Raw genomic sequence first — 16468 nt, forward strand, 5'->3', positions numbered from 1 at the left:
GGCAATAGTAGTTAGCAGATGAATAGTAGTTAGAGGATGAATGCCCTTTCTAATTTAGAACACTATTCATATGCAAGAACCGATCTAAATAATAATTTTACAACTCAGAACCTGCCACCAAAACAGATCTGCAGATCTGCAGACTAAAGGAAACCCACGAACGATGCATTTTAAACTATAAGGGTCTGCATTCAACTAAGAGATGGCAAAAATGAAAGAAAAGAATGCGTTTAAGTAAAGGAGATGCTGCGAAACCGAGCTAAAATGTAAGTTTCAATGAAGAAATTAAACAGAAGAATGGTTCACGTGGAATTGCTGGAGCAGTCAATCATTTGTGTGAAAAAAAGACAGAATGAGAATTATTGGGAGGCACAGAAAATCTCAGTAGCCCTAGTATGTGAGGAAAGACCAATTGAAGAAGGGGCTACAAGACTTCAAAATTTACCAACACACAAAGCCCTGCCATCCTCCTTTATGAAACTAACAGAGATCATCATTCCATTCTAACAATAACATTATAGCTAGCTCTCATCAGACTGTGCTAAACATTTAACATTTTGTTTATTGTTGTAAAAATGTATTATTTCATTGAATTTTCAAAATAATGCCTTGAGGTTGATGTCATTAATATTTTCATTCTGCAGGTAAAATAAACAAGGTTCAGGGAAGTTAGTCTGGGACCGATGCTGCCTAAGTGGTAAATGGTAGGGCTAATATGCACCTCTTCCCAATCCCAAGCTCTATATCTGATGCCACCTTCCCCTCAGAATTGCCTTTGCTGGTTGTACATTTCTCTACTTCTCCAGCTGTCCTGAGACCGTTAATGTGCACTTTCCTCTCAGTTACCTCACTGTGAAACCTGCCTAAGTTTGCACCAACAAAGACAATGAGTAATTGTAAATTGCTTCACATTCAATTTGATTTAGATTCAATTTAGACCATTGAACTTGAGAACAACTCTCCTGAGCCAGAAGATAGGCTTGGCTATTAACACTTGTGTATATATGAATAAATGACTTAATCTTGTGAGCCTCACAAATTAAATAAATGCAATAACTAATCAACCTCATTATATTGTTGAGAGGAATCAATATACATACAAATTGCCTAGAGCAGTTCCCAGTATGTGAGCAACATAAATATATAAGTTTTACCAGATTAGGGAAAATGGAATTGGCAGAAAAATTAGTTCCAGATGCGTCATCTTGGACACATCATTAAATATACTACATAGCAGTTTATAAATTTATAAAATGGAAACATTGGGATATTATTTATAAAGATCCCCTGGATTCAACAGATTGCAACTGTGTAGATAATTCATTAAAGATTGTTATTAAGCCTATGCTTTAGATCTATAGAATTTTGAAGTATGAATTGTTGCTCTAATTACATAATGCATATAGTATTTATACATTTCTAAATCTCTTTTTTGTTTATCACTCTATTGCTTTATTTCTTATTGCTACAGGACATCTTATGATTCCTGATAATACCGATGGAGAATTGTACAGAAATGACAAAGTTCATACTTCTAGGACTAACTAATGCCCCAGAACTACAGGTCCCCCTCTTTATCTTGTTCACCTTTGTCTACCTCCTCACTCTGTGTGGGAACGTGGGGATGATGATGCTGATCCTGATGGACTCTTATCTCCACACCCCCATGTACTTTTTCCTTAGTAACCTGTCTCTGGTGGATTTTGGATACTCCTTAACTGTCACTCCCAAGGTCATGGCTGGGTTCCTTAGAGGAGACAAGGTCATCTCCTACAATGCATGTGCTGTTCAGATGTTCTTCTTTGTAGCCTTGGCCACTGTGGAAAATTACTTGTTGGCCTCAATGGCCTATGACCGCTATGCAGCAGTGTGCAAACCCCTACACTACACCACCACCATGACGGCCAGTGTATGTGCTCGTCTGGCCCTAGGCTCATATGTCTGTGGCTTCCTAAATGCCTCATTCCACATTGGGGGCATATTCAGTCTCTCTTTCTGTAAGTCCAATGAAGTCCATCACTTTTTCTGTGATGTTCCAGCAGTCATGGCTCTGTCTTGCTCTGATAGACACATTAGTGAGGCGATTCTGGTTTTTATGTCAAGCTTTAATATCTTTTTTGCTCTTCTAGTTATCTTTATCTCCTACTTGTTCATATTCATCACCATCTTGAAGAGGCATTCAGCTAAGGGACACCAAAAAGCATTATCCACCTGTGCCTCTCATTTCACTGCAGTCTCCATCTTCTATGGGACAGTCATCTTCATGTACTTGCAGCCCAGCTCCAGCCACTCCATGGACACAGACAAAATAGCATCCGTGTTCTACGCTATGATCATCCCCATGCTGAACCCTGTGGTCTACAGCCTTAGGAACAGAGAAGTCAAGAATGCATTCAAGAAAGTGTTGAGAAGGCAAAAATTTCTATAAGATTGGAATTTTAACACTGTTGTATATACAAAAATGTTTCACTCATCTCAGACCTTCCTCACGCAATGAGTTACATTTGAAACCCCACAATACATTTAAGTTCATGAGGTGATATTCTTACCTCTTTAGAAGTCAATTATGTAATAAAAATAAAACATTCTCAGAAATGTAACACCTGAACGAGGAAGGCTAAAGGGAAATGTTAGGATTTTTGGAACTTGCTGGTCAAACTTTACTAATGACATTTGGTTCACTCACTTGTTCCACTTGCATTTTCTCTACCACATTCCAGTGCAAACATACTTGTTAAACAGGGACACCAACAAGCCCACAAAAATGTACATGTTTATGCCCTTGTGGGCACATAGGCATTAGAAGGAGAAATTTACTCAGAAGTAAGTGGAGTGTGGCTAGTTTTTATATAAAGGACTTAAGTAATTAATTTAGTATTATAGTATAAATTTATTTTTGAATAGACTTTTTAGGAACAGTTTTATGTTCACATTAAAATGGAGAGGTAAGTACAGAGATTTCCCATATACCTTCTGCCCCCACATACGTATACCCTCCCTCATTGTCGATATCCTCCAACAGAGTGCTACATTTTTTTACAGTTGATGAACCTACATTGACACATCATTATCATCCCAAGACCATAGTTTACATTAGGATTCACTCTTTCTGTTGTCCCTTCTATGGATTTGGACAAATGTATAATGACATGTATTTATCATTATAGTATCATATTGAGTAGTTTCACTGCTCTAAAGCTCTTCTATGCTCTACTTATTCATTCTTCCTTCTTCCCTTACCCCTGACAACTACTGATCTTTTTCTGTCTCCACAGTTTTGCTTTCTCCAGAATGTCAGATAGTTGAAATCATATGGTATGTAACCTTTCCATATTGGCTTCTTTCACATAGTAATATGCATCTCTTTTCTCCATATCTTTTCATGGCTTGATAGCTCATTTCATTTTAGCACTGAATATTGTCTATTGTCAAGTGGTATCACACTTTATTCATCTACCTACTGAAGGATATTTTGGTTGCTTCCCGAGTGTTGGCAGTTATGAATAAAGCTGCTATAAACACGTGTGGTTTAACTGGTATTTTCTTTCTCCAACTTTGCTGCATGTTCTGCTGGTTTTCCTTGTTGGCTTTTTATCTTGTACTCATACTCTGATTATAGGTGTTCTTTAATGCTCCATCCTGAGATGCTTATATTTCCAGGTTTTTATTAAACTTCTCACTGATGTCTCAAAAATAACATGTATAAAACTAAAATCTTGCTTTTATGTCCCAAATCTAGATTCTGATTGTACTTAGAGTAAATTTTCTAACTGTGGCCTACAAAAGTTGCTTAACCTCTCTGCTGCCACTTCTTTCATTTTCTTCCAAATTTCTCCTTGCTCTCTATGATCCAGCAAATTAATCTTTGTTTATTTCTTGAACACAAGAAGCACATTCACACCGCAGAATGCTGTCCATCTTGGCCTCTTTGCCTACCATGTTCTTTCCTTACATGTCATTTTAAATATTGTATACTCAGAGAGCCCAATTTAACTCTGCATCTAAAATTATTATCTCCCATGTCCATTAGTCTTTATTTCAACATCATGGCTTTTTTTCTTTTAATTGTGATAAGAACACTTATTATAAGATCTACTCTTTTAACTATTTTTAAGTGTACAATATAGTATTGTTAATTATAGGCACTCTGTTGTAAGCAGGTCTCTAAAACGTATTCATTTTTTATAACTGAAACTTTATACCCATTTAACCATAACTCAGCCCCCTATTTCCCCCACTCCCACCACAGCCCCTGACAGCCACTATTCTACTCTCTTTTTCTGTAAGTCTATTTTAGATACCTTATGTAAGTTGAATCATGCAGTATTTTGTCCTTCTATGACTCGCTTATTTCACTTAGCATATTGTCCTCCAGGATCATCCATCTTGTCAAATACAGCAGGATATTCTTCCTTTTATTGAAACATAATAATTGTACATATTTATGGGGCACAATGTGGTATTTTGACAAATGTATACATTGTACGTTGATGAAAATTAGCATATGAATCACCTTAAACATTTATCATTTCTTTGTTGTAAGAATGTTCAAAATCCCCTCTTTTAGATATTTGAAAATATATAATGCATTTTTGTTAGCTAGACTCACCCTACTGCACAATAGAGTACCAGAACTAATTCTTATCTAATTGTAAGATTGTACCTGCTGACAAACCTTTCACCATCTCTTCCTCTCCACTATTCTCCCAAGTTGCTGCTAACCAGTATTCTACTTTCAACTTCTCTGGGATCAGCTTTTTTAGATTCTATATATAAGTGCGATGGCGCAGTATTTGTCTTTCTGTGCCCAACATTTCGCTTAATATAATGTACTCCAGATTCATCCATGTTATTGAAAATGACAAGATTTCATCTTTTATAAGGCTGAATAGTGTTCTATTGTGTATGTATACGGCAGTATCTTTATCCATTCATCTGTTGATGGGCATTTAGGTTGATTCCATGTGTTGTCTATTATAAATAGTGCTGCACTGGAGTCCAGATTTTTTTAACACACTGATTTGATTTCCTTTGGATATATGCCCAGTAGTTGGATTGCTGGGTCATGTAGTAGTTCTATTTTTAATTTTTTGAGGAACCTCCATACTGTTTTCCATAATGACTCTACTAGCTTATATTCCCACCAACAGTAAGAGTTTCCCTTTCTCCACATCTTTGCCACATTTGTTATATTTAATCTTTTTGTTAATAGCTATTTTAAAACTGGGGCAAGGTGATATCTCATTGTGGTTTTGATTTACATTTCTCTGGATATCAACTTCTTGTCGAATGTGTACTTTTCAAATATTTTTTCTCATTCTGTGTGTTGTCTCTTTTCTCTGCTGATTGTTTCCTTTGCTGTGCCAAAGCTTTTTAGTTTGATGTGGTCCCATTTATTTATTTTTGCTTTTGTTGTTGCTGCTTTTGGGGTCTTCTCTAAAAAAATCCTTGTGTGGACCAATGTCATGAAACATTTTCCTATGTTTTCTTCTAGTAGTTTTATAATTTCGGGTATTACATTGAAGACCTTAATTCATTTAGAGTTAATTTTTGTATATGGTGAGAGATAGTCTAGTTTTATTCTTTTTCATGTGGATATCTAGTTTTCCCAGTACCAATTATTGAAGAAGCTGTTTTTACCCCATTAAGTGCTCTTGACTCCTTTATTGAAAATCAATTGGCTGTAAATTGCTGCATTTATTTTTGGGCTCTCTATTTTGTTCTGTTGGTCTGTGTGTCTGCTTTTATACCAATAGCATGCTGTTTTGGTTACTATAGCTTTATAGCACATTTCAAGCTCAGATAGTGTAAAGCCTCCAGCTTTTTCTTTTTTTGCATAAGATTGTTTTGGCTATTTAGGGTATTTTGTGGTTCCATATGAATTTTTGAATTGCTTTTTTCTAACTCTGAAAAATAACATTGGTGTTTTGATAGGGATTGCATTGAAACTGTAGACTGCTCTGAGCACTATAATCATTTTAATAGATGATATTAATTTTTTCAACCCATAAGCATGGTGTGTTTTTCCATTTGTGTTAGCTACAATTTCTCTCATCACTGTTTTGTAGTTTTCCTTGTAGATATACTTTACTTCCTTGGATAAATTTATTGCTAGGTATTTTATTATTTTTTGTAGCTATTGTGAGTGGGATTGCTTTCTTTCTCTCAGACAGTTTGATATTGATGTATGGAAACATTACTAATTTTTGTATGTTGTCTTTTTATCTTGCAATTTTACTGTATTTGTTTATTAGTTCTAACAGTATTTTGGTGGAGTCTTTAGGATTTCCTGCATATAAGATAACGTCATCTGCATACAGGAACAATTTGACTACCTCCTTTCTAATTTCACTACATTTTGTTCTTTCTCCTACCTAATTATTCTTGCTAAAACTTCCAGTACTATGCTGAATGGTGGTGGTGAAAGTGGGCATCCTTGTCTTGTTTGAGAATTTAGAGGAAGAGCTTTCAACTCTTTCTCATTCAATACAATGTTGGCTGTGGATTTATTGTATATTGCCTTTATTATATGAAGGTTATAGTCCTTCTATACCTGATTTGTTGAGGTTTTATCATGAAGGGATTGAATTTTGTCAAATGCTTTTTCTGCATCTATTGAAATAGTCATGTTTTTATCCTTTCTTTGTTAATGTGATGTATCACATTTATTGATTTGCATGTGTTAAACCATCCTTGCATCCCTGGTATAAATCCCACTTGATCATGGTGAATGATCTTTTTAATGTGCTGTTGAGTTTCTATTGCTTGCATTTTGTTGACTATTTTTGCATCTGCACTCATCAGGAATATTGGCCTGTAGCTCTCTTTCTTTCTGTGTCTTGGTCTGGTTTTGGTTTTAGGGTAATTATCACCTCGTAGCATGAGTTTGGAAGGGTTCCATTCTTTTCAATTATTTTCTATAGTTTGTGAAAAATTCTAAAGAACTTAATTTTTTTTTTTTTTTTTTTGTAGAATTCAGCAGTGAAGCCATGAGGTCCGGCACTTTTCTTTGATTAAAGACTTTATTACTGACTCAGTTTCAAATACTCGTTGTTGGTCTGTTCAGATATTCTGTTTTTAAAATTCAATCTTAATAGGTTTTATATGTCCAGGAATTTATCTATAAATTCTATCCAATTTGTTGGGATATAATTGTCTACAGCAGTTTCTTACCATCCTTTGCATTTCTTTAGTATCAGTTGTAATGTCTTCTTTTTCATCTCTGATTTTATTGGTTTGCTGATTATTCTGATTTGGTTATTCCAATTTGATTATTCCACAGTATACACATATATTGAAATACTCTTTACCCCTTAAATATATCTAATTATTGTTTTTTAATTAAAAATAAAATAAAATAATAAAAAAGAATATATCTTGAGACAAATGAAAACAAAAACACAACATACCAAAGCTGATGGGATGTAGCAAAAACAGTACTAAGAAGGAAGTTTATAACAATAAATGGCTACATTAAAGAAGAAAGATCTCAAATAAACAATCTAACTGTACACTTCAAAGAACTGGAACAAATTAAATTAAAAATTAGAAGAAGGAAGGAAAAAATAAATATGAGAGCAGAAAAAAACTAAAAAATAAAAAACTAATAGAAAAATCAGTGAAAGTAAGAGTTAGTTTTTTGAAAAGATAAAATTGACAAATGCTTAGCTAGACTTAAAGCAGAAAAGAGAAATTTTGATTCAATTTTTTAAAAAATGAAAGATGTGAAATTATAACTGATGCCACCAAAGTAAAAAAGGTTATAAAAGACTACCATTAACAATTTTTTACCAAGACTGGATAACCAAGAAGAAATGAATAAATTCCTAGATTCATAAAACATACCAAGACCAAATCACAAAAAAATACGAAGTCTGGACAGACCAATAATGAGTAAAGAGATTGAATCAGTAATCAAAAACCTCCCCCAAATTAAATCCCAGAACCAGATAACTTCTCTGGTGAAATTTACCACACATTTTTAAAAAGAGGAAAGGTTAATTATTATCACACTCTTCCAAATAACTGAAGAAAAAAGAACATTTTTAAACTAAATTTATGTGACTAGCATTATTCTCATATTCAAAACAAGGAAAATGTACCACAAGAAATGGAAATTACAGACAATATTTCTGATGCCTGTAGGTAATAATTCCTGAACAAAATACTAGTAAATCTAACACAATAGCACAATAAAAGAATCATACACCATAATCAGGTGGAATTTACCTCTAGGGTGAAAGCATGGTTTAAATCAATTAATATGAAAGACAACATTAACACAATGAATGATAAATATCACAAGATCATCTGAATAGTTGCAGAAAAGTATTCAATGAAATTTAACACCTTTCAGTAATAAAAACTCTAACCAGGCTAGATATAGAAGAAATGTACTCTAACATAATAAAGCCTATATAAAAAGCCCACAGCTAGTATCATACTCAAAGGTTAAAAATTGAAAGATTTTCCTTTAAGATCAGAAACAAGACAAGGATGCCCACTCATACCACTCCTATTGGCCATAGTACTGAAAGTCCTAACCAGAACAATTAGGTAAGAGAAAGAAATAAAAGACACTGAAATAGGCAAAACTGTCTCTGTTCATGGAAGATGTCATCTTATATGCAGAAAATCTTAACAACTACTAGGAAACACCTGTTGGAACTAATGAATTTAGTACAGCTGCAGGATACAATATCAACACACAAAAATCAGTTGCATATCTATACACTAACAATAATCTACCTGAAAAAAAGTTTTAAAAAATCCTATTTACAACAACATGAAAAACGATGAAATACTTAGAAATAAAGTTAACCAAGCAGGTGAAAGACATACACTTAAAACATAACAAGAAATGGTGAAAGAAATTGAAGAAGACTCAAATAAATTGGAAGATATCTGTGTTCATGAATTGGAAGAATTAATGATGTTAAAATGCTCATACTATGAAATGCAAACTACAGATTCAATGTGACCACCTTGAAATTTCCAATGGCATCTTTTTACAGAAATGGAAAAATAGTCTTAAAATTAATACGAAACCACAGAAGACTCTAAATAGCTAAGACAATCCCAACAAAGAAGAAAAAAGCTGGAGACATTACAGTTCTGATTTCAGAATATATTACAAAGACTACAGTAAACAAAACAGTATTATATTTCTATAAAGATAGACATATGGAAGACAAGGGAGCCTGGGATACATAATGAGAAAAGGAAAGTCTCTTCAAGAAATAGTATTGGGAAATCTGCATATCTACATGCAAAAGTAGGATCTTTGCAAAATATTTTACTGAAACAAATCTTTATCTTATACCATACACAAAAATAAATTCAAATAGATGCAAAATTAAACATATACTTGAATCTTCAAACCCCTAGAAAAAAAAACTTAAGGAATAAACTTTTTGTCATTAACCTTGGCTATGATATCTTGAATATGACACCAAATGCACAAGCAACAAAAGCTAAAATAAGTGGAACTACAACAAACTGTTTCTGCATAGTGATGGAAACCATCAAAAACATAGAAAGGCAACTTAAAGAATAGGAGACAATATTTACCAACATTACATTTGGTAAGTGTTACTATTTAAAGTGTATAAGGAGGGCTGGGCATAGTAGCTCACATTTGTGAGACCAAAGCAGAAGGGTAGCTTGAGGCCAGGAGTTTGAGACCAGCCTGAGCAATATGGTGAGACACCATTTCTACAAAAAGTTTTAAAAGTTAGCCAGATATGGTGGTGCATGCCTATAGTCCCAGCTACTCAGGAGGCTGAGGTGGAAGGATCATTTGAAGCCAGGATGCTGAGGCTGCAGTGAGCCATGATTGTGCCACTGTACTTCAGCCAGGTGACAGAATGAGACCCCCATCTGAAAAAATTAAATGTATAAGGAATTCCTACAAATCAATAGTAAAAATTAATTCTATTTAAAAATAGGTAAAAGTCTTGAATAACTATTTTTCCAAAGAAGACATACAAAAGGTCAACAGGGATATGAAAAGTTGTTCAACATCATTAATTGCCTTGGTTCATTTAATATTGCTTATAACAGGATGCCTAAAACTAGATAGTTTATTTTTAAAAATAAATTTATTTCTCACAGTTTTAGAGAATAAACAGTCCAAGGTTGAGGGGCCACATCTGGTGAGGGCCTTCTTGCTGGTGGGGACTCCCTGCAAAGTCTCGTAGCAGCACAGGGCATCATATGGTGAGAGGACTGAGCATGCTAGCTCAGATCTCCTCTTTTTATAAAGCCACAAGTCCAAGTCCCATGAAAACTAATTAATACATTAACCCATGAATTCATTAATCTATTATCCTATGAAGGGATCTACCCATTCATGAGAGCTGAGCTCTCATGACCCAAACACCTCTCTAAACTTTCACCTATATAGGAACTTAATCAAGTTTGGGAAGTTTGGGAAGTTAGTGGCCATAGTTCTTCAAATATTTCTTACCAACTTTTCCTTATTTGACCTCTCATTCTTGCACTCTATTTGTGCTCACGTTGGTATACTTGATGGCATGCAAGAGGTCTCAAGCTCTTTCCATTTTGTCTTCATTCTGTTTTCCTTTCTTCTCCTGTGCCCGGATTGCTTTAATTGGCATGTCTAGAAATTCACTGATTTGGCCAGACATGGTGGCTCATGTCTATAATACCAGTACTTTGGGAGTCTGAGGCAGATGGATCGCTTGAGCTCAGAAGTTCGAAACCAGCCTGGACAACATGACAAAATCTTGACTCAAAAACAAACAAACAAAAAAGAAAATGTATCCAGGTGTATTGGTGCATGCCTGTGGCCCCAGCTACTTGGGAGGCTGAGGCAGGAGGATCATTTAGAGCCAAGAGGTGGAGACTGTAGTGCACCATGATTACACCACTGCACTACAGTATGGGTAACAGAGTAAGACTTTGTCTCAAAAAGAAAGAAGGAAGAAAAGAAGGAAGGAAGGAAGAAAAGAAGGAAGGAAGGAAGAAAGGAAGGAAGGAAGAGAAGAAGGGACAGAGGGAGGGAGGGAGGGAGAGAAGGAGGGGGAGAGGGAGGGAGGAAGGAAGGAAAGAAATCCACTGATTTTTTTTCTTCTTTTGTCAAATATTGTTAAAACCCTCTGGTGAATTTTTGTTTCACTCATTGTAATTTTCAGCTCCAGAAATTCTGATTTTTTAAAAGTAATTTGTATTTTTAATTGATATTTACTATCTATTGAAACACTATTGCCCTGGTTTTCTTTAGTTCCTTGTCAATTTTTCCCCTTAATCCCTTTGAGCCCATTTAAGGCAATTGATTTAAGATTTTTGTCATCTAGGTATAACTCTTATGCTTCCTCAGGACAATTTCAGTTTTCTTGTAAATTGGAAATGGTTTCTTGATCCTTCATATGTCTCTTATTTTTGGTTGAAAGTTTGATATTTTTAATATTATAGTATGGTAATTCTGGAAGTCAAATTATCTCCCCTCCTACCCCCAGTTTCATTTGTTTTTGCTTGCTCTGAGTGCAGTTGTTTATTTAGTGAGTTTTATTAAAATATTTGAAAGAATATATTTATTATCATATGTGGCCTCTGATGTCTTTGTTTCTTTACTTGTGGTCACATAGCAGTTTAACAGATACTTCCTAAAAATGTCATGTGAGGTCACCTTTTTCTTGAATCATCATTCTCTTTGTTTCTGTAGATCCTTGACTATTTTCCAGAGTTCAAAGTTGATTGTGCCAGTTTTTGCTTGCTTTTTTGTGTTTCTGTGGAGTAACAGGCCCTTAAAATATTCTAATCTATCATTTTTCCTGCCCCCATCTTAGAAGGAACTGGTAACTACATTTACAGCCCACTGAATAATTTAGATTAATCTCCATCTCACTATCCTTAATTTGATCATAACTGCAAAGCAATTGTCATATAAGGTATAATTTACCAATTCCAAGTATTAGAATCTGATATTTTGGAAGATAAATATTCAGCATCCTACAGATTTATTTCTTACTTGTGCTACTACATGTCTGTCATACAGGTTGTCTGGCTAAGTGAAAAGCTGTATGTGGTCACTCAAAGACACCTGCTGATGAAGGTATCATCATCTGTTTCTGCACCTGCTGGAACGTTAAGCCTTTTGATTATCATAGCAGGAGATGAGATAACTGGAGAGTAGTATGTATGTTTCAACCAACATTATAATTTTTTCTATAGTTCATTATCTAGAACTATTACATGTCCTGCCTAGCTGGAATGCGGCATACACATGTAGAAAAGCAGGTGGATTGTTTGTGTACCACTATTTTTGTGACCTATCTATGGAAAATATTATAAATAATAAATATTAATATTTAACCTATTGAACACCTGATATGTGGTAGAAAGTGTGCTGTGCTCTATAAATATGTCATGTGATTATCTTTTTGAAAATCTTATGTGAATGACAAGATAATATTTTCTTTCTTACAGAAGGAAGCTGAAATTGGAAAGGCTACATTTCTTACTCAAATTTGAGGTGAAGCAACCATGGTGCACAGAACAAATGTTTAACCATGACACTCGCTTGTACTAAGAGAGATGTGATAAGTCTGCTTGGGAGTGTAGTGTGGGCTCAGAAGCAACAGTGCAAACGATGAATCCGTGCAAAAGGATGAATCTGTCTCCTTTGTTGGAAAAGAAAAGCATTCCCAGGCCAGAACTGTGGTGATAAGATAGGTAAGTGTTAAGAAAATTCTTAAGGAGATGTCTTAGAGAAAAACAAACAGAAGTAAAACAAAAATTAAATTACAAAATTTTTAAATATAAAATGCTGACACAGAGGTGAGACAATTTGAATGGACTGCTAGAAGGAATTCAAAATAATAGAGTATCTTCAGAAAAGATGTTGACAGTTTCTTATTCAGATAAACATGTGCCTACCATGCAACAATTCAGTCTGACTCATCAATATTTATTCAGATGAAATGAAAATCTATGTTCACCTCAGAAATCTTTTTTTTTTTGAGACAGACTCTCACTCTGTCACCCAGGCTGGCGTACAGAGGCACAATCTTGGCTCACTGCAGCCTCCACCTCTGCCTCCCAGATTCAAGCAATTCTCCTGCCTCAGCCTCCTGAGGAGCTGGGATTACAGGTGCCTACCACCATGCCTGGCTAATTTTTGTATTTTTAGTAGAGACTGAGCTTCACCATGTTGACCAGGCTGGTCTTAAACTTCTTACCTCAAGTGACCCACCCACCTCAGCCTCCCAAAGTGCTAGGATTACAGGCGTGAGCTACAGTGCCTCGCCCAGAAATCTTTAATGAAATGCTTAGATCAGCTTTATTTCTACTCACCAAACTCTAAAACCAGTACAAATGTTCCTCAGTTGCACGATGAGAAAAACAATCTATAATGTCCACATAATGCAATATTCTTCTACAATAAAAAAGATTTAACGCTGACATAGGCAACAATATATATGGGTTTCAATTGCTAAGTGAAAGTGAAAGATGCCAGACTCAATGACTACATATTCTAGGATTATATTTAAAGACATTCTAGCAAAAGCAAAATTATTTGGACAAAAACAATTTACTTGTTGCCAGGATAGTGGGTGGGAAAAGAGGTTACCAAAAAGTAGGCTTAGAAAATGTTTTTAATGTAATTGTTGTAGTCATTATGTGACCATATATTTGACAAAATTCTTAGAACTATACAGTACAGTGTGTATTAATACTGGGTATTACTGTATGTAAATTATGCATTCATTAGCGAGTGAAAAAAGAAATAACAAATTTAATATGCACACAAATTATGTGCGTATATTAAAAATAATAAGCTTGATCCCCACTGGCAGCTTTAATTGCTTCTTCACCGGGAAAGTAGAATGAGGAGCTGTAGATCCTCTCACAGGGAACATCTCCAGAGATCTCCATGCCCTTATAATTCTCCTCATATCTCCATATATTAGCATATGAAATCCCAACATGACTCCCAACATGATGTAGTTTTAGAGAGACCACACTGTGTACAAAGCTCCATGGATCATCATTTATTCATCTAAAGGATAATTGTTTTTAGTTCATGCATGCCTTCTGACCTGAGGCTTTGCTATGAACCTTCAACCCTGCTCAGGGAAAACATCCCAAGTTAAAAATTACGTTGACTGACTTTTGCACGATGACCCCTTAGCAAGATGTTTTACAGCCCTCACTTACTTGTTATTTACAGATGCAATTCTGTGAATTATGTGAGAGAGGTAATCTTAACATGTTTATTTTCTCAAGAAAGGGAAAGATAAGTAACTCCTTTAAGTTCCCAGAAAGAATTAATAGGAGATTCAGGACTTGTTCCATCTTAATGCTCTTCCCTTTATTTTTCCATGCCTGGAGACCTTGAAACCTGTTGACCAGTACCTGAAAGCAAGCTTCTCCAAACATATTAATGCAATATTCCATGGCTGATTTTCTGATTACAGACAAACTATTCTGTATTGACTGCTTCTGCTCATCCAGCTGTAAGGTAAGCGTCTATATCTAAGAAACATTTTAGAGAGAAGTATAACTCATGCAAAATCAGTGGGGCAGCTACACCTACTCTAAGTTATTTGAGGGCAGAAATAGGTGTTTTCAACATTTTTTTCTAAAATACTGAGGTGGGCGTAGGGCATAAATGTTCCATTATAGGAAATTTAGTGGTTCTTATGAAACACGCTTCTTCCTCCAAAGATATGAACAAAAGATAAGATAGATGATACTCTGATTGACTAGGTGGTAATTTTATCTGTTCGTTATGTATTGGCTTCTCATGAGTGGTAAAAAAAACAAAAACAAACAAAAAAGGGTGAAATGTTCATTCTTTAAACTACAAAAGGGTGTTAAATGAATTAACAAGCTATGACCTGTGTTTTAACTTTTTTTAATAATCTCATTCTTACTATTATTAGCACATCTACATATGTTGACAGTGATGTGGCTGAAAGTTTTGACTTTAGATTGAAGGTGGATTTAATTCTTGAATCTTGACTCTCAAACTAGCCATATAATGTTGGAGCATCACATCACTTCTCAAATTCTCAATGTTCTTAATGATAAAGTAATAGTAACAATAATAATACCTAACTTTCTCTCTCTCTCACACACACACACATACACACACACATCATTTATATATAAAGTTTTTATTATTGGTAGAACATAGTGTATGCTAAAAGCGGTCATGTATGTTAAAGTTAGCGACATAACATCGTCATACCTCAGGCTTGGGAAGTGAAGTTGCCAAGTGTTTCAGAGAAAGACAGTAGGAAACAGTAGTTAGTATTGGTTGGATAACCTTCTAAAGACCCCAATCCAAATACAAAGATTTAAAGTATTGTTCCTGATTTCATTCTTATTTTCATGGCTGTGTAATATTCCATGGTGTATATGTACCGCAACTTCTTTATCCAGTCTACCACTGATGGGCACCAGGGTTGATTCTATACATTTGTTGTTGTGAATAGTGTGCTGATGATCTTATAGGTACATGTGTCTTTTTAAAAAAAATGTCCAACTTTAAAGTTCAGGGGTACACATGCAGGATGTGCAGGTTTGTTACATAGCTAAAGATGTGCCATGGTGATTAGCTGTACAGATCATCCCATCACCTAGGTATTAAGCCCAGCATCCATTAGCTTTTCTTCCTGGTGCTCTCCCTCCTCCTACCCACCACCCTTTGACAGACCCCAGTGTGTGGTGTTCTCTACCATGTGTCCATGTCTTTTCATCATTCAGCTCCCACTTAAAAGTGAGAGCATGCAGTATTTGATTTTCTGTTTCTGCATTAGTTTGCTGAGGATAATGGCTTCCAGATCCATCTATGTCCCTGCAAAGGAGATGATCTCATTCTTTTCTATGGCTGTATAATATTCTGTGGTGTATATGTACCACATTTCTTTATCCAATCTATCATTGATGGGCATTTAGGTTGACCATATGTATTTGTCTTTTTAGTAAATGACTTATTACCTTTTGGGTATATACTGGGTCAAATAGTAGCTCTGTTTTAAGTTTTTGAAGAAATCTGTACACCAGATTTTTGGAATACTACACAGCCATAAAAAATGAAATCACATCCTTTGCAGCAATGTGGATGAATCTGGAGGCCATAATCTTAAGCAAAGTAACACAATAACAGAAAACCAAATACCTCACGTCCTCACTAATAAGTGAGGGCTAAATGATGAGAACACATGGACCTAAATATGGGAACAATAGACACTGTGGACTAATGGAGAAAGAGAGGGTGGGCTTAAGAACTACCTATCAGATGGTATGCTCACCACCAGGGTGACAGGATCCATACTCCAAACCTCAGCATTATGCAATATTCCCACGTAACAAATCTGTACGTGTAACCCTTGTATCTAAAATGAGCATTGAAATTTAAAAACAACATAAATAAATAATAAAATATTGTTCTTAATCAAGAATAGATTCAAAAAAAAATATTTTATCACATGGAACT

General features: G+C 35.0%; 1 protein-coding gene across 1 annotated transcript; it reads left to right on the plus strand.

Moving 5' to 3' along the window:
* Positions 1-1453: 1453 nt before the first annotated feature.
* LOC105530764 (olfactory receptor 5B2) lies at positions 1454-2486 on the plus strand. Its single transcript, XM_011968439.1, has one exon. The coding sequence runs from the start codon at positions 1499-1501 to the stop codon at positions 2426-2428; it is 930 nt and encodes a 309-aa protein (XP_011823829.1). The 5' UTR covers positions 1454-1498; the 3' UTR covers positions 2429-2486.
* Positions 2487-16468: the final 13982 nt, after the last annotated feature.

Source organism: Mandrillus leucophaeus, unplaced genomic scaffold (genome assembly GCF_000951045.1).
Source record: "Mandrillus leucophaeus isolate KB7577 unplaced genomic scaffold, Mleu.le_1.0 Scaffold842, whole genome shotgun sequence".
Lineage (NCBI taxonomy): Eukaryota > Metazoa > Chordata > Mammalia > Primates > Cercopithecidae > Mandrillus > Mandrillus leucophaeus.

What these genes read in the sequence shown, in the direction of transcription:
- LOC105530764 (XM_011968439.1), top strand. Translation starts at nt 1,499, where the DNA reads ATGGAGAATTGTACAGAAATGACAAAGTTCATACTTCTAGGACTAACT.